We start from the raw sequence: 24,500 nt of genomic DNA, 5'->3' as shown, positions 1-24,500 counted from the left end.
GTTTGGAAAACAATTACATTTTATTAAAAGTTATAAAAATATGTTTATAGAAACCTAAGAGTTTATTATTGTTATTTTAAAATGAATAAATAAATATTTAAAATGTATGGAAACTATCAACAGATACAAAAACTCCTTGGGGTCCTTGACACTTTGAAGAGTGTAGGGATCCAGGCCCACAGAACTGCAGCTCTCCCCAAGCAGTGATCAGGGCCATCTGCTGACGGTGCAGCCCAGCACTTGTCGCAGAGCGGTGGCCCAGGAGCTGGAAGCAGGCAGTGAGAGATCATGGGTCATGGTGGTGCACAGCCCGCCATGCCAGCGTGGACCTGAGGTGTGGCCAGTCAGCACCAACCTATTTTGCTGAGGCAGTTCAGCCCAGCCCGGTAGAGACACCTGTTCCTTAGCACTCTCGACTAGGATGGAAGCATCCTGCAGCTTACACAGACCCACCACCAACAGAAGTGGAGTATCAAGTCTTGTCTCAAACTTCTATTTCAGTGGGACGTGGTTTTTCTGCTTGACACATTTTAGGGTCCATTGCTCTACCTTCTGAGGTCACCTACAAATACTTGGCTACTCTTTGCTATTTGCCAAAGCAGTAACGATGGCAGACACCTCAGCTTTAACACCGGCAGTGTTCACATCAGCAGAGCTGAAAATGAGTCATCAACCAACACAAAGACCCCTTGCACAACTCACAAGTGGAAACATGCCGGGTCTGGGCTTGCAAGTGCGAGCATCTAGGCCTGCTGGGGACACAGGACCCCTCGGTCTGTCCTGGGACCCAGCAAAGAACATGTGCAAGGGTCCTGCCTCTGCCGGCATCAACCAGCTGGCCCTGGGGTGCGTCCTTCACCAGTGCAGCTGCTTCCACGCACACTGGTGAGGGCAGGGCTGGTGTGCCAGGGCACAGTAGTCCGCAAGGCAGGCACTTACAGCCATGTAAAAACAGGGCACAGAGGCCTGCACCGGGGCATCTCAAGGGCAGGCATCTCAAGGTCCCTGCATCTCAAGAGCAGGCGAGGGCTCCAGAAGGTTCCTTCTGGTAGAGGCAGCAGCAGCCTGGATTGGGCCAGCTGCCTGCAGCCATCAGGCTTGTGGTCATCTAAGAAAAAGTGCCAGGACACCAGGCTTCAGTGGGAAATAGTGAAGGTGGAGGGCTTCACAGTACCTGGTCACAAACACCTTCTAAGATAAGTGGTTTGGTGAGGCTCAGTCCCGTAGGAACGCAGACCCACTAGCTCATGGGGACACTGGAACAGCCACAAGGGCCCTTGCTGAAGGAGCCTGTCACCACCATCACAAAGACCATCTGCTATGGAGTGCCCTGGGGACACATCTTCAGGGGCCACCAGGTGCTAGGCTCAATCGTGGAGTTCCTGCTGACCAGGGAGGAGGTCCTTCCCACAAAACAGAGGGACCAGACAGCAGTGGGAAGAGGCCACACGAGACACACCCAGCTGATCAAGGAGTTTGCAACTTGCTCACTTGAATGAAAGAGCAAAACCAGATAGATTCTGGAAAGGTTCTGAAAACCCAGAATTGCATGCAAAAGAAGAGCCTGCAGGGTTCCCTGAGGTCTGCTGGCCTGGCATACCTGCCAGACAGAGGCCAGCCTCTGAGCACTGCCATCCCATTGCTGCTTCTCATGGGCCAAGGCAGACATTGCCTCTTATCAGGGGCAAGCCCCAAGTTCAGAGTCCTCACAGCCTTCCAGAAGGTACTGGGAAGGCGCACAGCATGACTGGGCACAAACACGTCCTGATATTAAGATGGAAGAAGGACCAGCTCTGGGATGCCACGTGTCTTATCCAGGAGCAGTGTGGCCAGCTGCTTGCAGGCACTGTGGACTCACTCTACCCCTGGATATCCTAGAATTGGGAGAACAGTCGACAGGGTCTCTGGGGCATCCCAGGTAGCCACATGTCTAGCAGCAGACCTCAGACCCAAGTAGTGGGCCCAGGCCTCCACCTACAGTGCAGCCCTGAGGTGATCCTGGGGCTTTCCACAGTGCCCCACCCTGCATAGCAATCAAGCTACTGCTGCCCTCCTGCAGACTGGTGTGGGTGCACTTGGTGAGGAGACACCAGCAGCAGCACAGGGCAGGAAGGAGCTCATGAAGAGGACAGGGTACCTCAACCACCATGCCTCCCAGAAAGGCTCCTCCCAACTCTCCCAGAAACTGTCCCTGCATATTATAGTGCTCACCTTGTGGCAAGCAACAGGCAGACCAGGCTATGGGAAAGTCTGCACCCCAGCTCTTCCAGGCCAGCATCTTGGAGGACTTCTACCCTCTATTCCCAAGTAGAATAAATCCTGTATGTGCAGGCTGAAGTCCTCAACCACCTCCAGCAGGAAGACTGCTCTGTCTGGCAACCATACACAAATGTACACACGGCCACCCATGCTCACTCATGTACATGCACCCATGAACATATCAACAAGCATACACGCACAAGCATGCATAGGCACACAAGCCTACTTACATGTGTACACTCACAGAATGCATATCCTGTGTGCCTAAGCCCTGCACTTGTACATGCACACAATTATACACACACATTCATGCATACTCATGAACACACCCATGCAATTTCCAACACCTAGCATACATGCACATGCCTACATAGGCCTATGAGCACACACATGCATATGACTGATCTGTGTGCACATGTACACACACATGGACACATGTACACATGGACACTCAAAGTATACACACTCAAAACCATATACACACACTCATACAAATCTTGCATGTGTGAAAACACTGACACACACACATGCAAACCCACGTGCTGCACACACATGAGCACATGCTAACACGTGCACATAGCACAGCCATCTGCACAATTCTCTGCACACATCACATTCATACCACATCTACACTTATCTGCATGAATTCTTATTCCTGAGCACATGCATGCTGCTCATGCACATTTGGGTGTGCTGGGGTTGCCTGCACAAGTTGACCATGCCGCAGCTAGCATTACTGTCATCTGAGAACACATCTGTCCTCACTTATTTATTTGTGCTGGGTCCTGGTACGTGCCAAGTGTGGGTTCCACTGACCTGCAAGCCAGCCGTGAGATATGTCTGAGGAGGATGGAGCACAAAGCAGCACCTCCAATCACTGCCTTGGTCTTCCCAGCTCTCCCTTTTTGCTCGTGTCACTTCCCCAGTCTAAAAACGGTTCCCCAGATCTGACATGGCACCCATCAGGGGCCCATGAACGCTACTCCGTGATCGCAGAGTTTAAAACACAGTAGAACCAATGGGAGAAGGGCCAGTGGGTGTATCCTGGGAAGTGGGGAGATGTCAGGTGCATCCTGGGTGAAGAAGGACCATCAGATGTACCACGGCAATGGGGAACACTGGATGTGTCCTGGGTGGCAGGGACATCCTCAGGAGCCTCTGGTTGAGGCCCACACACAGGTGCGAGCTGTAACTGAGCAGAGAGGTCAAGGTATTTCTGACTGCAAAGTGGACCCTGGCATGTGAAAGTCAATGGTTTGGTCTGGAGCATCCTCTCCCTAACCCCACTGCCTCAGAACACCTCAGTGCTATTTCCAGGTTAAAGGAAAACATTTGTAACTAAGCCAATGAGCCAACACGTGCTGGCCCGTCCTGTGTGCTCGGCAGGCAACACACGTGCTCATGTGCACTCCCCGAGGCGTGCAGGACTGTAGGGCAGGAAGCTGGGTGAGGGCACATGCCTGCTTCTGGGCAGTGGGTGCCCCGTGAAGCCAGAAGGCTAGGAAGGAAAGAAGACGAGCGGAGACTGTGGGGCAGTCCCTTCAAGCTGTAGGGGAGAAAGGGGTCTATTCACTGAAGGCCGTGGTCCTTAATCCTGCAGGAGGGCAACATGAGCAGGTGGCCAGGCACAGCAGGATCCTGGCTGCAGGGCAAAGCACATACCACCAGATGGGAGTGAGGGGGCTGCAGACTCTGGTGTTGCTGAGAGGACTACCATGACCCCGGAAGACAGGTGAGCTGCACTTGCTGGGGAGCCTCAGGTCTGACGACGAGGGCACAGCTCACAGGCACAGCTAGCGTGGGGCTCCAGACCCTCTACTCGGCTCCTGCACTGCCTTCCAACAGTCTGCACATGCAGAACACAAGCACAACAAATGGTCATCTCAGTCTTCCTGGGTGGGAAGTTTGGGTGGGCTCAGCTCAGTGTCTCAAAGGTATCAGCCAAGGTATCAGCCTGGCTTTATCCAGGGGCCGGGGTACTGGCAGATGGGTGCCCTCTCCTCGCTGGTCCTGAAGCTGGTGCCTCAGTTCAAGGCTGTCTGCCTCTTCCAAGCCGACAGAGACTCAGTCACCTCCTGACTGTGAACCTGGCTTGCTTCCTGCCATCTCGGCCTCCAGCCAGAACTCTGCTTCTGAGGGCTCACATTACTAGACTGGGCCCACCGGGTGATCTGAGCTACTATCCCTCTTTTAAGGACACTCTTCTTAATCACCTCTACAAAGTCCCTCTGGCAACTCAGGAAAACAATCCAGATCTGGAATAAGGACACAGACACCTTTGGGGGCTACCCTTTGTGATGGTCAAACATGACTGCCAATGTCATTGCTTTTTGAAACATCTGGGTGTGCCCGTGAGTGTTCCAGAGATGACTGGAGCGTGGGCGGTGAACGGAGCCAGCACCATCCTGTGGGCTGGAGCCTGCGTGGAGGGCAGAAGGAAGGGCATGCCAGCTCCACTCTCCTCCAGCAGGTGCGTCTTGGGGCTGCTGCCACCATGGACCTCAGACTCAGCGGCTTCAGCACCTGGACCTGGGCTCACTCCAGAGACTCTCCAGGGAGCTCCCAGGCCCTCCGCCTCGGCTACATCACCACTGTCCCTCCTGTTTGGAGGCTCCAGCTTCTTTGGCGGAGCAGCTGCTGGTTTCCCAGCTCTGCAGCCTGCAGACAGCCTCGCGGGGCTCTCCAGCCTCCGACCCTGAGCCAATCTAACCACTCCATCTACAGTCTCCTGGTTCTGCTGCTGAGAGAACCCTGACGTACCTCCTACCATCCTACCTGCTCACACCCCACACGCACTGGCTGGGGCACGGCTGTCTGCACACAGCCCACCCCAGCATCCCTGTGAACAAGGCAGCTCTCAAGTCTTGTCCTCTTTCCCATTTTTTTTTTTTTTTTTTTGTGCTGGGGATTGGACCCAGGGCCTTGTGCATATGAGGCAAGCACTCTACCAATTGAGCTTGTCCCCAGCTCCAAATCTTGTCCTCTTGTTGCGAAAGTCTCCCTCTTAAAACCTACTGCTGGTGCTGGGGTTGTGGCTCAGTGGCAGAGCAAGAGCACTTGCCTAGCCTGTGTGACGCACTGGGTTCAATTTCAGCACCACATAAAAATAAATAAATAAAATAAAGGTATACTGTCCATCTACAAAATAAAAAAAATTAAATAAAAGTACATAAAACCTATGGCTGCCCTTCCTGCCCTAGTCCAGGGAATGCAGGGCCCAGATAAGCTGGGTGAGAGCTGCTGGTCCCTGCATCTTGCCAGCCTGGCCTTGGTGCTCAGCAGGCCTGGGCTCTAGCCACGATCTTGGGAGGCCAGTGCCTGCAGTCTCCAGAGGCCACCACACAGCCTCTTCCTGACAGCATGCTGCTCAGAGTTCTAGAGCACACCAGCATGGCAAGGGGTCACCAAACCTGTGAGCCCTGGAACCTCTCCTGCCCAGGGGTGAACAGTAGGTCCTTTGCTGCTGTGTGGGCCAGGGGATCTCCCTTGCCCACTCAGGCACTGACCAGGAGGCCCTTTAGACTCCCAGTCTAGCCAGGTCCTGCTCTGCAATTCTGGTGCCCAGGTGATAACTTGGGCCTGTGCTCCTCAGGGTCGTATCCCTAGCCTGCTGTGGTCCCTAAGCCTCCCTGCTCCCAGCCAGCCCAGAGAAGCCCTGATGTCTAGAGTTCCGCTGTTCAGAGAAGGAGGGATGTTCATGGTATCTGACTGGCAACACTCAGCACAAGACGAGGAGTAATCCTGAGTGCATTTTAGATTCAGTACATGTCTGGAAAGACTTTAAAACTTTTCACTGCACACCTAACTGTGATCCAGAGCAGGCGCTGTGGGTTCAGAGCATGAGACTAGGCATGCTCAGCCAGCACCTGTGAGGCCCCTCCATGGGCCTGTGGCTGCAGGCCACATATACACATGTGTTGAGGCCTTGGCCTGGGCACTGACCAGATGACCTGTTGCCTAATGGGGCCCACAGTCCCTATGTCTCCACCCACTGATCTGGGTACCTAGCCCTCTCTCCAGCAACACCCCCACCCCCCAGTATAGGGGTGCAGCTAACCACAGCCCATGACCCAGCAGCCACAAGAGTCTTGAGCCCTGTGCAAGCCAGGGGCCCCTTCTAGCCTGTACAGGCCCAACCCCTGACAGCTGGCACAGAGGTGGGGGTAGACAGGGTAAAAGGCTGCCTGCTGTCAGGCACATGGAAACATGCAACTGCTCATTCTGAGGCAAGGGTTCAGAGCTGACCGCTGGCCTCATGTAAACCAGTGGGCATGGAACAGGTGCCAGGCAGGTGTGGTCCCCACGTGCACTAGGAAGCCTCCTTACACCCAGGCACTTCTCACTTAGTCCTGAGCGCTCAACTTGGACCTGAGAAAGGAGAAAGCAGGGGAGGGGTGCCCATTGAGGCTGCACGGTGATGGGCACCTGACCTCAGCCACCACCTTTGTGCATGCTGCTTCCAGAGGGGCATCCTGCAGGAGAGGCTCCATGGGCAGGGAGTGCCCTCCTCGGGAACACCTGGTGTGCTGAGGCCCATGCAAGAGCTGCAGAGCTGGTCACCTCATAAACCACTTTCTGCCACTCATTCCTCTCTTCACACCACAGCCCTGAGTCCTTGTGCTGGTGTGGGGAAACTGGCTAGTGTTGTAGATTCAAAAACGTCAGAGTAGAACACAGAGAAAGGCACCTGCCTGAAAGACACACAGACCCAGAGATCCCCAGCTGCTGCACTGTGATGGTCCTGAGGTTCCAGACAGACACAGTACACACCACCCTGTGAGTCCCGGGCGTGCACACACAACATGGCTTTAGTTTACATACTAGGAAATGTTTTTTAAAAATGAAGATAGGGCAATTCTTTATCATTCCCAGCTCATTTCTTTCTTCAGGCCACAGAAAGGCTGGGAAGGGTGCAGTTCACACAGATGAACCTGTGGAAGGTGAAAAGGTGACCGGGCCCATTCCGTAGGCGCAGTGTCCTTACCTGGGGGGGAATGAGATGTCCAGTTCATACAGTCTGTCCTTAAAGACAGACAACTCTTTGTCAAATTCCAAGAGCTAAAGAAAAGACAAAGAAGAGAATAAAGTCACTTGGGTTTTCTTCACTGAAGCATGGTTGTTAGTGTGCGGCTGGGATATTTGTGACTTCTAAAAACTCACCCGGCTCAAGCATTCAGAGTGACACCTGCCCTACCCAGGGCAGCCAAGTCACACTGCCAGCAAGACCCACAGGAGTCCTCTTGGCTTGCTGTCCAGCTGCCTCTGCTGCCCACAGTGCTCAGGCTGACCAGCTCTATTGGTCCGAGACCCTTGCAGGCCACCCTGGCAAGCACTCCCTCCCTGGGCTGGGGCCTGGGCAGTCCTCTCCAGAGCGTGCCACACTTCCTCACAGAAAGGACACGGCTCCCATCGCACCCAATGCCTGAGGCAACTTGTGGAGCCAGCCACATCAACTCTGTGTAGAGCGGATTGGAAGAACGGCCCCAAGTTTGCACACCAGAGAGACTCCAGCAGCAGCCTGGAGAGGAACGTTCATTTCTTTGTACAAAGGAGGCGACAAAATGCTCTGTCTTCTCAGGATGCTTCAGAAGCAGACACTGGGCATCTGCCCCCAGAGGAGCAGGTCCCCACCAGTCACATCTCTGGCGGTCACTGTGCTCACCCTCTGGGACACTGTTCATTAATCACGTCCCACCCCACAGCTGTGTGGGACCATGGCATCGTGACGGGGCCCTCTCAGAACCCAGACCGTGTCCTCCCTCCTGCCACCTCATCCATCATCTCTGAACGTGCAATTAGCAGCCTCATGTACACAGTGATTACCCGTGTGCCAGGCTGCCGCCTCGCACTGGCGCCAGCCCCCTGCCTGCTTGCTGCAGCATCACCGTCGCAGGTCAGTAGGGCTGGCCTGGCCTCACTGGCAGCCAGAAACAGAAACAGCCGAGATCCCCATCACACACCAGGGGCTGTGGCCCGGGCCCCCGGCTGCTGCAGGAGAAGCCCCTCATTCCACTTCGCACTGCAGCAGCAGCCACAGGGCTGGGTGAGGATGGGATTCCAAGAGGCTGCTGGCTTTGGCCTGCTGTGGACATGGTGGTCTTGGTCCCTGTGATCATGAGAGGGGCAAATGTGCTTGCTCCACAGCCACCTGCCAACCTGAGAGCAGAGCCACCTTTTCCAAAAGGCCGAGGTGGGAGCCCTTGAAAAGGGCTGGGACTCAGAAAGGGTCATGGCCAAAGGATATGCCTGGCCAACACACTGGCTGTTGGAGAGGAAAGTACAGGTGGGGCTCTGGGCTCCTCTCTGCCCCTACGTTTACTGCAGAGATTTTCAGGAATGCAGCCAAACTTGTGAGACCCCCAGCTGGGGTCACACCCGGGGCGGGAGTGACGACTCCTTGGACAGGATACTTGAAGAGTGCCATCACTGCACGTTCCTGCTCACTTGCCCTGCCTGGTGTCCCTCCATGCCACGGGACTGTCCTGTCCTCTTCCTCTTGCCCTCTCTCAGTCCTGGGGGAAATGCGTGGAGCTGGTTGGCACCACTGAAGGGAGAGCTGGCGGCTGGCGCTGAGCCACAACGCTGCTCTGGAGCCCCTGCCTGCTGCGTCCAGGAGGCCTGGTGCTTCCTTCAGCTCCTGTAGAGCCCCCCTTACACTTAGTGCCTGACCTCATTCTTACGTGGGAAGTTTTCATGGCTCTTGCTCAGGATTTACTGTGCTTCCTGAAGGCGTATGACTTGGAAGAGTTCTGGAAAACAGCCACCTGATGTCCTGCTGGATGGGAACTGGGCCCTCTTCCCGTGTCTCTGCTGCTCATCATGCAGCGTCCAGGTCCTAAGTCCTCCCCTCTGCTGTGCCCTCCGCCCTGGGCTCATCTTGGGGGCTCATCTTGGCTTCTTGTCGATGTCCTAGACACTGTTTTCTGGTCTGCTGGTTCTTTTCTTCATGATGGGTACTTAGGTTCCTGATTCTTTAATGTTTTCAACAATTTTACAGAACGTATGATAGAAGAGAACACTACCACATGACCGTCGTCTGTCATCTGACTGCTCGAACTTCTCACCGGTCCACCTGGCTGTGGCTGTACCTCCTGACCACAGTGGGGTGTGGTCAGTGGGGTGCTTCCTGGGCTCTGCATTCTGGGACTGTGGGCTCATCTTCGCGGGTTCTGCCTTTGAGATTTTCAACTGTTGTGAATGAGGGTCTGCCCTCCAAGAAACTCCGCTCACTGAGAGGACACAGCCAGCAAGGTGCTCTCAAACGCACACTTAGGAGTTGTAATGAACTCTTAATTCTCCTTTTTCTTGGGCTTTGAAGGACACCTCTGGAATCTCAGATGCTATACTCCAGAGATTAGTGCAGGCCAGGCAGCCCCCCAGCTCTCTCCCAGTTCTCTGCAAGAAAACCCTGGGGGGAGCCATTCAAGATGTCAGCAAGGGTTGCGGTAGGGGGGTGGGGTGGGCTAGTGGGCAGTCAGTATTCTCCACTGCAGGCCTCTGGGAAGCAGCTGTAGGAGAGAAAGGCTCAGGCCTCATGAGGAGGCTGACAGTGTGCAGACCAAAAGCCACCTCCAAGGAAACCTGCCGCTGCCCCTGTGAGCAAAGCCAGCCCAGCTGGGACCTTCAGGGTCACAGGGTGCTATGGGCCACCTGTTGAGCCTCCTGCAGCATCTCCAGAGATTTGCAGCTGGGGCTTTGCCACACCTGTGTGAGCAGAGATGGCCTCGAGTGAGCCTTTGCTCAATGGTGGGCCCACAGTTCTGCGTAGAGCATCTGGAGAGCTCTCTTCCCAAGAAGGAGCCTTGTTCCATGGAGGCAGTGTGGCATGATATCCCCTCCCAGCTCTGGCGCCTCTGGCCTATCTGTGTCCCTAGAATCCCTGGCACACTGGTCTGCAGTGCCGGCCAGAGACCTGTCTGGTCCACAGAGGAGATGGCATGGAGACCAGCCCTCAGGGCCGTTGGGCCTGGGCTGCCTTCACTCCGTGTTAGAGACAAGCCTGAGAAGCAGCAGGTATGCACGGACCTGGGCTGCCTTCACTCCGTGTTAGAGACAAGCCTGAGAAGCAGCAGGTATGCACGGACCTGGGCTGCCTTCACTCCGTGTTAGAGACAAGCCTGAGAAGCAGCAGGTATGCACGGACCTGGGCTGCCTTCACTCCGTGTTAGAGACAAGCCTGAGAAGCAGCAGGTATGCACGGACCAGGAACACACAGAGGAGTGCACAGAGGTGCAGCTTGGGCCAGCACAAGCTCATGCGGCTCTGAAGAAAAAGTGATGTTTCTCTGCAAGGCGATGCTGCTGCTCAGGGGTGGGGCGTCCCTGCCTCCAGCAGCCAGGGTCCATAGGGTGGGGTCTCTGAGCAGGTACTACAGCTCCAGCATTTGGGTCTCCTGTGGGCATGTTGTTGATACAGGACGGCACGTTAAGGGACATGTGAGGAAGGGTCTGAGCAGGGCCAGGAAGATCAGGACCCAAAACCTCCAACTCAGGAGAAGCACACCCTGACTCAACACAGCAGGCAGGCCTCATGACCAGGCGGCATTCAGAGGCCCAGCCCCAACTGCAGACACATCTCAGCTTTCATCCGCACCTGCCCACGAGACACAGGAGGAAGACACTGGGCAGGGCTAGGGGAGTGCCCACCCAGCCCTAGCCACCCAGCCGGCACTCCAGCATCAGCCCGGCCCAGCTCCCCAAAGTCATGCCTTACAACATGTTGGCTCAGGGTTCTGTAAACATCAATAGACATGCATCTATACACATGTGCAACACACAAGGATACCATGAACAAAACATGTGTCATGTATATATACACATGTGCATACACATACTCATGCACACGTGGCACAGACACACATGCAGATATTCACACACACATGCACACATATACACATTTGTCTTGCTTCTAAATATCTGATTAGGCTAAGGAAGTACAAGGTAGACTGACTACATTCACCATCTTTGCTCTGCATTCTGCATCAGACCACCATATGTAGACAAGGTCACGGTTTGGAGGTCCTCATAACCAGCTCTGGGGTCACATGCAAGGGTGAAGCGACTTCACATCAATGTTCACATGGGCACATGTGTACCTGAACCTATGGGGTGTAGCTTTCACTGTCACCCACCCAAGACTCCCCAGCATGAGACTACAGAGCTGTGTAGACTCCCTGTGGGCTCCTGTGTGCCAGGGCCTGCTCCTGGAGTGGCAGAGCCTCTCTCTGGCCTCTGCCTGGGGACACCCATGTAGGCATCACCGGCATGCCCATGAAGAGTGGCTACTAATGCAGACATCCTCACACGCTCCAGTATGCACAGCCTCATGGTCAGGGCGAGTCGGGGAGCAGGAAGGAGGGGCTCAGACTGCCTGGGGCACCAGCCATGGGGGGAGCAGACAGTCCAGCTTGTCCTGTCTGGACTTCGTGGGATTCGCCAGTGGCCGCTCTGCCTGGAGTGGTGGCCCTAAGTACTACCCAGCACACTGAGGCCACTGTTCTACCATGTTTCCTGTTTTAAGGAAAACAATTCTTGAGGGTATAAAAAGAAAAGCAGACAAACATGGTTTGGAATGAATCTGGATCTTCAGCTACTTAGATGGTATGAGACCCTAGGAGGGGAGGGCTGGGACCCTTTCCTCTGCCCTGCAGGCTGACATGCCCACTCTGCCACCATACCTGCATTGTCCTCATGCTGAAAGAAAACCTGGGGGGAGATACCACCTCTAAGTCACCCAGATGGACTCGCAGCCTTCTCTTGACACAGACATGTCCTGAATTTGTACAACTGTGCCCTCTGAGTGCCTGCTGGCCATGAGTAAACCAGACATGACCTCTGGCTTCCTGGACCTTTATATCTAGTGGTGACAGCCATACAGACCAGTGCATAACTGCATTGTGTGGAGGGTGGGTGCAGGTGGGCCCAGTGTCCCCACCTGGGTCCCCACTGGGGTCCCTGCTTGACCAGTATGGAGACAGCCCAAGGTTCTGGGCCCACACACCCACATGGGATGAGGTGGACTAAAGCTACAGCTGCCACCGGCATAAAGCATCAGGTGCCAGCCGTTTCTGACGGGAAATTACCCTGCACTCCTGCTGAACTGATGACTTGTATCTCTTTGAGATTTTTCACAAACATGATAACCAATTTCACGTGTACCGTAAACACTCTTCTTGATTAGGACGTGAAAGCAGCACCCGCGTGTGGACAGTGACAAAGCGGCTGCTAGCCCCACGTATCTGTCAGGAGCCGCCCAGCTGCACGGATTCCACCGTTGCCGCAGAGACACTGTGCTGATAAAGAAAAAAGAGCCCGGAAAATCAATGCCCTCGGAGCGCAGCGGCTGCTAAACACACAGAAAACATCTCCATCCAACAGGCCAAGTGCTTCGGAAATTCCCAAGCCCTGCCCTGGGACAGCCAAGGAAAATTTAATCTCTCCAAATCCTCACCAGGGCACTCCATCCTGCGGCCCTGACAGCCACACTTATAATTAATTATACAATTTCGATGGGAATATCGACTAAACAAAGCTATAAATCATAGGAAAAGTCAATAGGCATGGACACATTCAATCATGTCCCGGCCAATGATTACTACTCTTAAAATACAATAATTATTTTCAGGAGCCAGCTTGAATTAAATTTCTGTCAGATGGGTACAAGACCGGTGGTTGATGAAGGATGCGATGGATTTTGGGGGCTGCGTCCGGCGCAGGCACATCCATCCTGCGGACGTAGTTTGTTTTTAGTGCTCGCAGCGCGCCGTGTTTAGCCAGACCATGAAGATGAGATGATCTCCAACGCTTGTTAGGCCGTTTATCTTGTCCCCTCCAGGGCTGCGGGGACGACTCTCCAGATGCTGGGCGTGACTGGCGGTGGGTGATTCCTCTGAGCACTGTGGAACTTGGGCAAGGGCCTGGGCACCAGTGTTAGCTAGATCTGCAAGACACTTCTGAAGGCCGCGTGTTGGTCTGAAAGGAGGATGGGCGAGGCCCACCCCAGGTCCCGTTCATGCCTGGCTCTTTGAAAATGACACAGCCCTGCCTGGGCAGGCACAGGGCTTGGGGCTCCAGGGGCCTGCATGACCAGCCTCGCTCACTGCAGACAGGTACACAGGCCTCCGGGATCCCGGGCTCCACTTCAACTCAGTGGCATTTTCTTCTATTAGAATCAATTCAAAAGTTCTCCTGAAACTTCAAACTCCTTGCTTTTCTTAAAAACAAAGTCATACAATAAACGTGAACTTCATTTACGGTAGAATGTCCATCTTCATGCCTGCTCTAAATGCCCTTGGCACTGTGCCGACACTCCCTTCTGCTTCCAGAAGGCGCACACCTCCATTCACAGCACACCCAAAGCCAGGCGGTGCTTCTCTCTTGGCTGGTGCAGCCTCCTCACCAGGGTCCTTGCTCCCTCTGCAATGTTCTGGCCCTGCAGACACCCACAGCCCCTGAGGGCTCCTCTACTCATTTCTTGCCCTGCACAGGGGCCTCGGTGATCTTACTCCCCTGACTCTGAGGGGCCTGCTCCGAGGGAGGCCCACAGTACTCCATCTGGCCTTCTCCAAGCTGAGATGGACATGCAGCCTCCACATCTCCTTGGGCATTCAATCTCCACACAGGCTCACCCCTTGCCTCTACTGAAGTGAGCTGGGATGCCACCCTGCTCAGGTGGACTGGATGACAGCCACTGCCCTAGCAGAGCTGCCCCTCTGGGGGACACTGCACTGAGCTCTAGGTCTACAGAAGGGCACCTACAGCACTGGGGAGAGTCAACCTCATAGGTCCCAGCGGCCCAGGGAGGAGGGTGCAGGGAAGTGCTCTGTCAGAGGCTGCTGGCAGAGTGGACAGTGGGGAGAAAGCCCAGGGACTCCTCCTGCAGACAAGCAGAAGTCAGGCCAGTGACACCAGCACTCTGGCTTCTGAGGCCAACAGGCTTGCTTACACAAAGGATGCAAAGTCCCGATGTGACCAACCAGCAGCAGTGGGGGCATGAGCGGGCAGATCCTCCAGCAGGAGAGAGGTGGCAAGCCAGGAGGAGGACCGGTGGCACTGAGCAGTGGGACAGTTGTGGACGGGGCTGGGTGTGTGGCCAGTGCTAGATGTTACCTCCCAAGCAATGAGGCAGGAGAGGGGCCGGGGGCTGAGTGGGCAAGGCCAAGGATGCAGTCCTGGTTCACTCATTTTTGTGTGTTTCGTCTTCAGTGCTGGGGTTGACACAGGGTCTTGCTAAATTGCTCAGGGCCTCTCAAGGTTGCTGAAGCTAGCCTTGAACTTGTGATCCTCCTGCCTGCACCTCTTGAGTTGCTGAGGTAAGAGGTGTGTGCCACCACACTCAGCAGGACAATTGGTTTTGAACCATTCCAGGGACATGGGGTGGGTGGAATCTGCTGGACCTCTGGACAGCTCCCTTTATAGGGTATGCAGATGTTCCCTGGTCTCCTGTAAGCACTCTGTACACACTGACCTGTGAATACTCCCACACTGCATGAGAGGTACACAGAGACAGAGAGCTGGTCCAGGACAAATCCATGAGTGTGAACAGCTCACAGCGCCCAATCTGCAAGGCCATGGTCTGCCCTGGGCCTGCCCACTCACTTCCACCTCCTTTCACTAATTTGCCACCACTGGCAGCTGCCTGAAAGCAGAAACCCCCTCCCACTGCAGCCCCACAGGGGCCACAGAGGCTCCTCCACCTTCCAGGACCGAGTCTTCACGTTTCAGGAATCTCAGGAGCTGCTGCTAGATGTGGCTGTTACTCTGCAGCCTGAACTCGTCCACAGAGGAAGTCTACGCCACAGAAACTGGCAAATGCACAAGTGCAGCCCTCCCCCCGCACTGTCCCCCATTTACCAGAACACAGCTACAAGCACACAACAGGCATCCAGCAGGCACTGTACAGCTAATACATTAAAAAGAGGACAAAACTGTTCCATGATGAAAAGTGACAAGAGGTAGATGTAGGCACCTCTCAACGCCAGCTGTGCAGAGCTCTTGGAGGGAGGGCCAGGGCTTGGGACTGAGGGCAGACTCTTGCAGCCAGTGTCTCTGCCAGGAACCCCTCTTCACTGACCAAGCTGAAAGTTCCCAGTATCACAGACATCCACTTACACACGTGGTCATGCACACACATGCACACACCTACTCGCACACACACATGCTCACACATTCACGTGCACATCCATATATGCATACACACCCATCACTACGTGCAGGAAGTGCTGAGTCCACCAAGACACCCAGGACCTTGCCTCTTCCCTGGAGGGGTCTCAAGTGATGGGCTGAGTGAGCTTCATGCTGCCCGTGAACATGCACAAGGCCTGGGGAGCCCAGCCTAGCCCAGGTGCTGCATGCACCTACAGGCCGTCCCCAGCCAGGATGGCCTGAACCCTTGGGAAGCTGAGGCCTAGGTGGTCCTGTGTAAGCTGCAGCCCTGGTGGGGCCCCACCAAGGACGCAGAAGTCACATGAGAGGAGTCCAGGGTCAGGAAACAGCTCACCGCAGTGCCATTGTCATCCCGGAAGACCTCCTGGTTGAAGTAGTCGAAAAGCTTCTTCTCCAGCTGCAGCACCACCTGCCAAGACAGAGCGGCCTGAGCACTCAGGGTGCCTGCAGAGGCTCCTCGCCAGGCAGGCCTGGCCGGGGGACACTCACCTTCCGGTCATTGTCTGACTCCCGGAATATCAGCTTCACAACCTCATTGGTATCAGCGGCCCGGACAGTCTGCATGGTGGCCTTGGTGCATAGGGTCTGCAGAAAGACACCAGGGAACTCAGGTCATAATCAGGGTTCCCTGGCCACTTTCCTCGCGCCTGCTCTGATAACCTCCCCGGTTGCTCCTCACTCAGAGGGTGCGGGGTGGTTGTGGCTGCGGCTGCAGCTCTGCACATAAGGCAGGGTCTAGGCAGGCGAGTGCAGGCCATCCAACTGGCTAACAATTAAATTCAAGCCTTTCCAGAAAGTTCTTATCTTAAACTCGACCCCAGGCAGAGGAGCACTAGCCCGGCAGAGCCCCTACCCACAAGGGCCAACCAGGACCACTTGAAGGGATGTGCAGGACCTGGGAGGGCCAGCATTGCAAGATGTCTGAGAGGAGTGAGGCCCCACACCCCTGGTCATGGGGATAGGGCAAGAGGGCACTCTCACAAAATGCTAGAGCTAGTAAATCAGGCAGCACTGCTTGGGGCTGGTGAGGGTGTGTGGAATAGCAGTCTGTCCTGGGTTGGAGTTTGCATGTAAATTACACCTCACAAGCCTTCTTTTAAAAGAGAGAATGTAGAATTTTAACTTTAAGGAAAGACCACTGTGAAAGTCCACCCCTGCAGGACGACCAGCCTCCTACCCAGGCAGGCGCCCTGCAGCGGTGACAGGCACCTGCAGATGTGGAGGGATGTGCACAACCTGGGTCACCACTCCCAAAGCACACTCCAGGGCAGGCCATTGGCATTCAGGGCACAGATCAGCTATCTGGGCCAAGCCCCAGCCAGAGTGGCTTTTGGACTCCTGTGTCACAAATCAGTCTGGCTGCCCCTGAAGAGGAAGGATTAGGACTAGCACCCAAACAACCCAGGCAGTTTGGCCACCCTGCTAGCCCTGTGTCCTATGGAGGTCCCGGCCCCATCCAGATGCTAATGCGCTTAAGTGGCTTAAGCCCCTGTGTGAATGGGGAAGGCTCTGGGCTGCAGACTGCCATTGTGGCCAGGCAGGACCCGGTCCAGGAAATTCATGGCTCTGTCTCCTGAAGGCATCTGCTAGAAACTGCTTAAAAAACTGCTTTATCCTACCACTTCAGGCAGCTCCCAAAGGCCAGACATCCCCTGGCCATGCAGAGGGCTGGAGCCCCCACCCCTTTCTCCTGCACCCTCTCCCGTGGAGCCACCTCATTCACAGGTTTAAAGAAATGATCAGGGGCTGGGCCTTCCCCTTTGCCTTTCAACCCAGAGTCGTGACCACTCATGCAGAACACGCCTGGACGGCCTTTCCGGCTCAACTACTACAGAAGGGATTTTGCTCTTTTGAAAGGAGGAAAAAATACCCCCAAATGCTATTTTTTAAAGGCCATCTAAGATTCACTGAGTTATTCTTAGCTGCCTAAAAGGGCCTGGAAGAGCCTGCACAGAGCTTCGCTGGCACTTGAAGGACAGTTTCCCCAGAATTTCCTGGAATGCTACGCACCCAGGTGCCCACCTCTCTGTAGGCCATGAGATTCTTGGTTTCTTCTTGTTTGCACAACCATCAAAGGATGCTTCCTGCACCCAGGTCTTCAGGCCAGGGCACTAATGACAGTGGGAGAAGGCTGCCTTCTCTGCAGGCATCGCACTCCTACAGCCCATCTGACATGCACAAAGTGTCCCAGAGGTCAGATGCCCTGTGCACACGTGTGCAGTGGCCCAGCTTGACTCATCCCAGGAACTAAATCTGACCCTCAATGTCCCCACGAGTGTTGTCAGAAATGCTGCCCCAAGAAGTCCAAAATCCAGGAAAGGTAGGAGCTGTGGAGCCCAACTGCCCACACCTCTGAACCAATATTAAAGAGCCCTTTAGAAGACCTGAGTCAGACTGTGCCCTCTGGCAGACACAGTGAGTACCACAACACACGGGTTCACCTGGGTGGCAGTGAGCCAGGGACACAGCCTGCAACCCAGAACAACATCCCAGACTCCACTCACGAGCCGAGGACACCTCCTTGCCAGGGGAGGCATGGGTGTCCAAGGAGCAGGAGCTTCTCAGGAGCAGGGCTGCCTAGGGATCTGCTAGGTGCCCAGTTAACACGTCCTTCCTGGCCTTATAGAGTCTGACTTGGGGAGCTCAGGACACGATGCACCTTTCAGGAAGCATGTTCCTAAGGCCCATGGGATAATTTCTGGTCTGTGGTGGTTAGAGCCTACCAAGCATCCAGGTGTGGGGGCACTTGCCTATAATCCCAGCAACTCGAGAAGTTGAGGGAGGAGGATGACAAGTTCAAGGCCAGCCTCAGCAACTTAGCAAGACTCCGCTCAACAGAAAAAAGAAAAAAGAAACAGATGAAGAAGAAAGAAAGAAAAGAAAAAAAGGGGACTAGGGGTTGTGGTTAAGTGCCCCTAGGTTAAATCACTAGTGCCAAAATAAACAAAACCAAAAAAGGCACAACAAGCAAAACTACACAAAAATAGATTTTAGATTTTAAGATTCCAACCATAAATGGAAACCAGGTAAGGCAGCTCAGAGTGAAGTCACAGGACCACCACTCTACAGCCATTCTTCACCTGTGAGCTGCTCGTTGTGGACCAGAGTTATGACTGTTTCCCGGGCACCTGTGTGACCCCCTCCAGGGTCAGGGGACATTTCAGGAAGCATCACAGCCTGCATCACCAGCAGCTGGTGAGATGTGGCCTCCCCTTCAACTCTGACCTCACGGGGCAGGCGCCCTCTCTCCCTGTCACTGCTTGCCAAGCAGCCCCATCAGCAGGGGCTGGAGGGAACAGGGCTCGCTGATGAGCCATCCCCTGACATCCACCAAAAGGCCGGTGCCCAGGACCAGGCAGACAGGGACTCCCAGGTGACACCACTGATCAGCATGCCTTTTGGGTTTCCAGTACTAGAGCTGGGGTGGGCACGGCTGCCCTCAGCATCCAGCCACCACCTGTGCATGCCTCCTCTCCATGCCCAGTGCCAGGTCCTGTGGGCAGCCAGTCTTGCACTGGAGTTTGTGGGGTATCTGAGTGGGGAGCTAGTGAGCCCTGCTGGAGGAAGAGCAGCATGGGTCAGACCAGAGCAGGTAGGGGCACCAGGACCAGGCAGTGGTCTGGGCACTGGGAGAGAGGCTGCGGGGGACTCTGGAGAGGCGGCCGGGACTAGGAGGGCCAGCAGTGAAGAGTAAGGAGATAAGGGAGGCCACCTAACCGCAGCAGGGACAAGGAAGCAGGGAGCAGCAGAAGACTGGTCTGGACTGAGGCAGGAACTATGGAGTGGGCCATGGAGAAGTGGATGTGGGTCCCACCCCTGGGGGACTCCGGCGGACACAGGGTGCACCAGCACAGCCAGTGGCCTTTGCTCCTCAGAGGCAAGAGAGTTCAGGTGTACTCACTTGGGAGAGCGCAGGCCACGTGTGCTCAGAGGTGTGCTTTGCATTAAGACACTGCTCGAAGGGACAGGAGGGCTGCCTCTTTGCTGCTGTCAGTGCCAGCACCTTCTTGGAGGGAGGCAGCTGAGGAGCTCCATTGCCCAGATCAAAAGCCGACAGGCCACAGGTGCTGCTGCTGCAGACCTCCTGGCAGTGGCCCATGCACAGGCCGCCCGGTGCCGCCTGGAGCAGCCTGGGAAGGGCAGCATAGAAGGACCCGACTCCTTACGTTGGCTTCTTCCAGCTACTGGCTCTGGCACAGCCTGTTCCAAAACCTGTGCCAGGGGAGCACAGGCAGGCTGGTAGGGAGGGCTCCTGGACACGTGGTCTGGACCTGGAGGCCACCGCACACAGCATTGTCTGGCTCAGGACAACACTTGGGGAGGGGTTGACAGTGCTATTGTTGGGTGGCCTGTCATTCACCAGTGGCAGCACAAAGAGGTGGGGGCAAGTTCCATCCTGACTTCAGTGGGCAGATGAAACCTAGCAGCCAGCTGTCGAGAGGCTGTTCAAGGTGCAAGAGACCCTGGCCCCACAAAGGGCCGGATGCTGCCCACTTCTTCACCTCCCCAGGAGCTACCTCCTCTTGCTTCCCTCCCCGTGGGTCCATGGCTAACAGTCAAAAGACCCAAACGCAAACTGGGACCCCGAAGGAACTGTGCTGTGACGCCCACGCCTGCCCAGCACTCCAGGAGGACACCCACAGGGAAGCACACGCCAAGCCCACTGCCCACAGCCCAGGGTGTGAGGGACTCTGGCTCTCCTTTGTGGGCCCTGGCTGACAGTGGTGCTCCCCTAGGGTTCCCGGGAGGAGCTGCAGCAGGAACCAGGGCTACGGGTTCTGACACATCTGCAGAGCAGCCACAAGTGAGTCGGCAAGTCAAGAGTAAACCTTAAACTTGAGAACAACAAAACAATCCCCTCCCTTGAGAAGGCAGCTCTGTGCAGGCCACGAGGACAGACAGCTGCAAACGCTCGCTGCTGAGCTCCTTATAGAGAAGTCTGCCACAATGGTAAGGGTAGAACTGGGAACCCACTCGGCCATGGCCTGTGTCACTGTGTGAAGGCCACTCAAACCAGGCAGCTCCAATGGGCCCCAGCACGTGGGGGCACCCATCTGATGCAGCCCTGGGGCCAAACTTGGAGGGCATCTTGGATAACCGAGGCTCTGCGGGCCTGTCAGGTTGGAGATCCAGAGGCCACTCCCAGGGAGCACTTCAGGCTGCAGTGACCGTGGATCACTGCTCACTTCCCCTTGTAGCAAGGGCAGAGAAGGCCCTTGAAGGCAAGTTTGACCCAGCACACTGCCTGCTGGCACCCTGCAGCCTTCAAGGGGCACCCATGGGGTGTTGAAGGAAGGAGGAAGGCAAAGGATGGAGGGGCAGAGCCCAGGCTGTGCTCCGTCCCACTGGAGACAAGGAGCAGCGGGCCTAAAGATACACTTTACCAATTTTTCATGCCCATCCCTCTCAACATGACCCTGCTCCTGAGCTTTTATCCCTCTGACAAGTTCACAAGGCAAACAACCAGACCCTCTGATAGCATGAAATTGGGACAAAGGCCCAGGGACAAAGGGGACAGGAGCAGATGGGCTAGCCAGGCCAAACTTCATCCACATGCAGATGTTGTAGGACCTCTGAAACAAGATGCTTGTGAAACAAGGTCTTCCACAGGTTAAAGACGGGGCCACAGGAAGCCACAGCCTGTCCTGATGGACCTCAGCAGAGGCCACGTGGGGATCATGAGTCTCTCAGGCTCGTCTTGGATTCCAGAGGGGAGGAAGACACCTGCGCTGTGTCCGAGGCATTTGCAGGCACTGTTGGCTTCTTGTGACTCTACTGTACTAGGGCCTAAGCCACAATCCCTAAGGCTTCAGTGAAAAACAGGAAAGACTACAGGACAGCAAAAGTGGGGGAAGCTCCCAGGTGAGCCAGCTGGGGCACAACAGTGCCCACCAAGAGAGGAGGGGCGGAGGGGTAAAGAGGAGGGAGGGACTGGGAAGGGAGAAAAGGGCGGGTCGTGGTGGTGGTGAGAGCGGCTGGAGTAAGGGAAGAAGAGGCAGGAGGGGGTTCCAATGAATCCGAGTAAAGGAGAGCCCTGCAAGGCTCAGATCCGGCGAATGTCTCCAGGAAGCAGACGGCATACCGAGCACAGACATCCTTCAGCTTTCAGACAGTTCTCCTGGGGATGCTGAAGGTTCACACGCACTGCTCCCCCTCAAAGGGCACCACCGAGTCACCACGGAAGACTGTAGTGAGCACAGAGGCCCCATGCTTCCGCTGGACCCAAGGGACCTGGATGTACTGACCCCACAGACAGGAATCAAGGGCCAAAGCTGCATCTCAGAACACCACTGACCCCACCAAGTGCCAGCAAGCAAAGATTCCAGGTGTGAATGAAGGTCACTGCAAGGTGAATTTAAGAATTCAGATCTTAAATCCTGACAGAGACACTGAGTCCTCGGGTGCCTATGAGTGTCGGACACCAAGTCAGCATTGTCCGTCCCAGGTAACAACCTGTTCCTTGATCTAATGCATGAAGACATCCTCTAAAGTCTTAAACACACTCATGCAGTAGAAAATGTGGCTACCTGTCATTTAACTGCCAGCTCAGAGACAGACACCCATGGCTTTAAAATTTGCATTGTAACTGGTGATTTGAAAGTTTGATGAACATGCCAGAAAACAGCTTCTTAACATTCGTCTTTGGGATGAGCACAGGCTGCACCCTAAAAGTTAGCAAGCATGCAACAGGGGCACATATCAACAGCCACCAACAACAAAAGTCACTTGATGTGGAGACCAGATCCCAGGCCATGGGGGACACGGATGCGGAGAGGCCATCAGAGCCTTCCAGAGCTTGGAGGACAGCAGGAAACTGTCCAGGGGAATTCCACACTCAAGAGTAACAGTTTCACAGGAACAGCAAGACTGAAGGGCGCAGGAAAAGGTCCTGAGTTGGCTCTCCCCAGGGTTTGAGCCTCTCACGTGCCTGGGGCCACACATGCCCACATGGTTCAAATGGGGACCCTGAAGCCCAGGGAGCTGGAAGGGGGCAGCAAGCAGTCTGTGGCCAGGCTGTGAGTGATGCATCTCTGTCCCCCAGCATCAGAGTGAATACTTGGCCTGTTAATTAGGCTCACGGGGCCAGGCATACGACCTCGCAGTGGGACAAGGTAAAGACCACCATAGTACCAGTGGTCCTGGTGGACACCTCACTCTTGACATCCAGACTGCAGGACCCACACATTTTCATACAAACTCAAGCAGGCTTTGCCTGGGGCTGGGGGGCGCTCAGAGACAGGAGGCCCTGGGAGCAGGAAATGCAGAGCTAGGAAGGCAGGGACTGCAGAAAGTTGCAGGCCAGCCCACAGGCAGGGTCCTCAGGGCATACCAACTTGCAGCACAACCAGGGAAGGCACTTGGCAAAGAAGGCACCCATGATGACCATTCCCGGGCTTTTAGGGACAGGGTGGTCTTTCTGGTGTGGAAGGGGCCTGGGGGCTGACCGCCTACTGCTTCAGTTAGGACTGGCTCCAGGCTCCACCCTAGTTCACCTCCTGCAACCTCACTTCCAGACTGCGGGAAAATTCCACTTTCCTGAAGATCAGAGAAAACTATCACTGCTAGCTAAGAGAACTCCCCCTGCCCTGACACCACTGTGCTGGGCACAAGGGTGGGCTATGCCCAGCTTATGGTGCACTGGTGCAATGACGGGCACTGTCTGCGAGCTGTTGGTGTCAGTACCCTTCCTTCTCATCGGGAGCAGCGTGCCATAAGACCCTTCCATCTCCCCTTCCAAGACTGTTCCCTGGTTCCCCACAGTGGGCAGGGTGGACACGGTGCTCCAGCAGTCTGGCCCGTACCACCCATACCCACACCAGGGAGGGCACAGTGCACTTTCCTAGGAGAGAGTGGCATGGGCTGAGGCTCACCCACAACAGGCCATGGTGTGACCCCTCAGGATGTCCTCAGGCTCAGACCAGGTGGGCAAGGCAGAGGGTAGACCAAGGAGCACAGGCCTGGCCTCAGGGTCTCCACAGACTCTCAAAACTATGCAAGTGCCACACCAGGGCCAGGCAGGGTGTGTACACAGGGAAGTGAACAAATCTGGCTCCTGCACAAAGTCCTGGGAGAGAAGAGGGAGCGCCCAACATTTTTTATCCTCTTTTCCTATGAAATGTGATTTTTAATGTCACTCTACCTGTCCGAAATGCTAACTGAAATGTGCAAAGTGATCTTCCTAGAGGAAAACTCCTGAATATAAGATTCAGAGTAGCTGCTGTAATTCAGTACAACAGATGGGCACAGTTGTCACACCTGTTACCCCAGCAATTCATGGCTGAGGTGGGAGGATGGCAAGTTCTAGGCCAGTGTTGGCAACTTAGCAGGACCCTGTTCTGAAATAAAAAATGAAAGGGGCTGGGGATGTAGCTCAGTAGTAGAGTGTCCCTGATTCAATCCTCATTACAAAAAATAATAATAATTCAGTCGGCCATTCTACTGATGTCATATCACAGATTCTATATAATAATAGTCCAAATAGAGGTCTTTAAGTCAGCCACTTAAAACAAGTTTAATGAGTTTAAAGACTGCAATTTCTCTAAGCAAACATTCAAGGTGAGCAGAAGTCTGCTCATACACCTGTTGAGGCCCAGCACCCTGACTCTGTCTCCCACTGCCCAGTCGGTGGCGACCTGAGGGAGCTGCAGCCGCAGAGGAAGGGGACACTGCTGTGGAGTGCTGTGGGAGTCCAGTGAATGAAGTGCTGGGGCACAAGAGCATGGGCCACACTTGTGCAGACCCACATCACGTCAGAGATCACGTCCAGGTCTGTGGAGGGCCCTTCCACCAGCCCCCAACACAGCTGCACTGACACACCAAGTCCTAGGTTCCTGACATCCATGGCTGCCATGTGGCAAGACCCACGCGCTGGTGAGGCTGAGGCCAAGGCAGACGCACAGAGACCCAGAAGTTGCTCCTGAAGGCATTTCATTCCTAGGCATGCGCACATAGGCCAGCAACAATCCTCACAGCTGCCCCTGCCGATTGAGTCTCTGAGGGGAGTTGCAATGGATACCAGAGCCCAGGCCTCTGGCTGGGGGCCTTGTCTGTGTCCACTGGATCTTTGAGCAGAGGGCC

At 55.1% G+C, this 24,500-nt stretch overlaps 1 protein-coding gene across 8 annotated transcripts in view; it reads right to left on the bottom strand.

Moving 5' to 3' along the window:
- Positions 1-24,500, bottom strand: part of INPP5A (inositol polyphosphate-5-phosphatase A) — a 175,029-nt gene that overhangs the window by 9,606 nt on the left and 140,923 nt on the right. For 4 of the 8 annotated variants that reach the window (XM_081266977.1, XM_081266975.1, XM_081266976.1 and 1 more), the window contains 3 exons: positions 15,912-16,007; positions 15,757-15,831; positions 7,244-7,317 (listed from right to left, as the gene is read on the bottom strand). In XM_081266977.1, coding sequence (XP_081123103.1) covers positions 7,244-7,317; positions 15,757-15,831; positions 15,912-16,007 — 245 coding nt within the window. Of the gene's footprint in view, positions 1-686; positions 1,875-2,211; positions 4,106-7,243; positions 7,318-15,756; positions 15,832-15,911; positions 16,008-24,500 lie in introns of those variants that run through there. The other 4 variants (XR_014018882.1, XR_014018881.1, XR_014018880.1 and 1 more) reach the window with 4 other exon arrangements.

Source organism: Spermophilus citellus, assembly GCF_964194105.1.
Source record: "Spermophilus citellus genome assembly, chromosome: 15".
Taxonomy (NCBI): domain Eukaryota; kingdom Metazoa; phylum Chordata; class Mammalia; order Rodentia; family Sciuridae; genus Spermophilus; species Spermophilus citellus.
The sequence above is the reverse complement of the archived record's forward strand: the minus strand, read 5'-3'. Positions and strand labels throughout refer to the sequence as shown.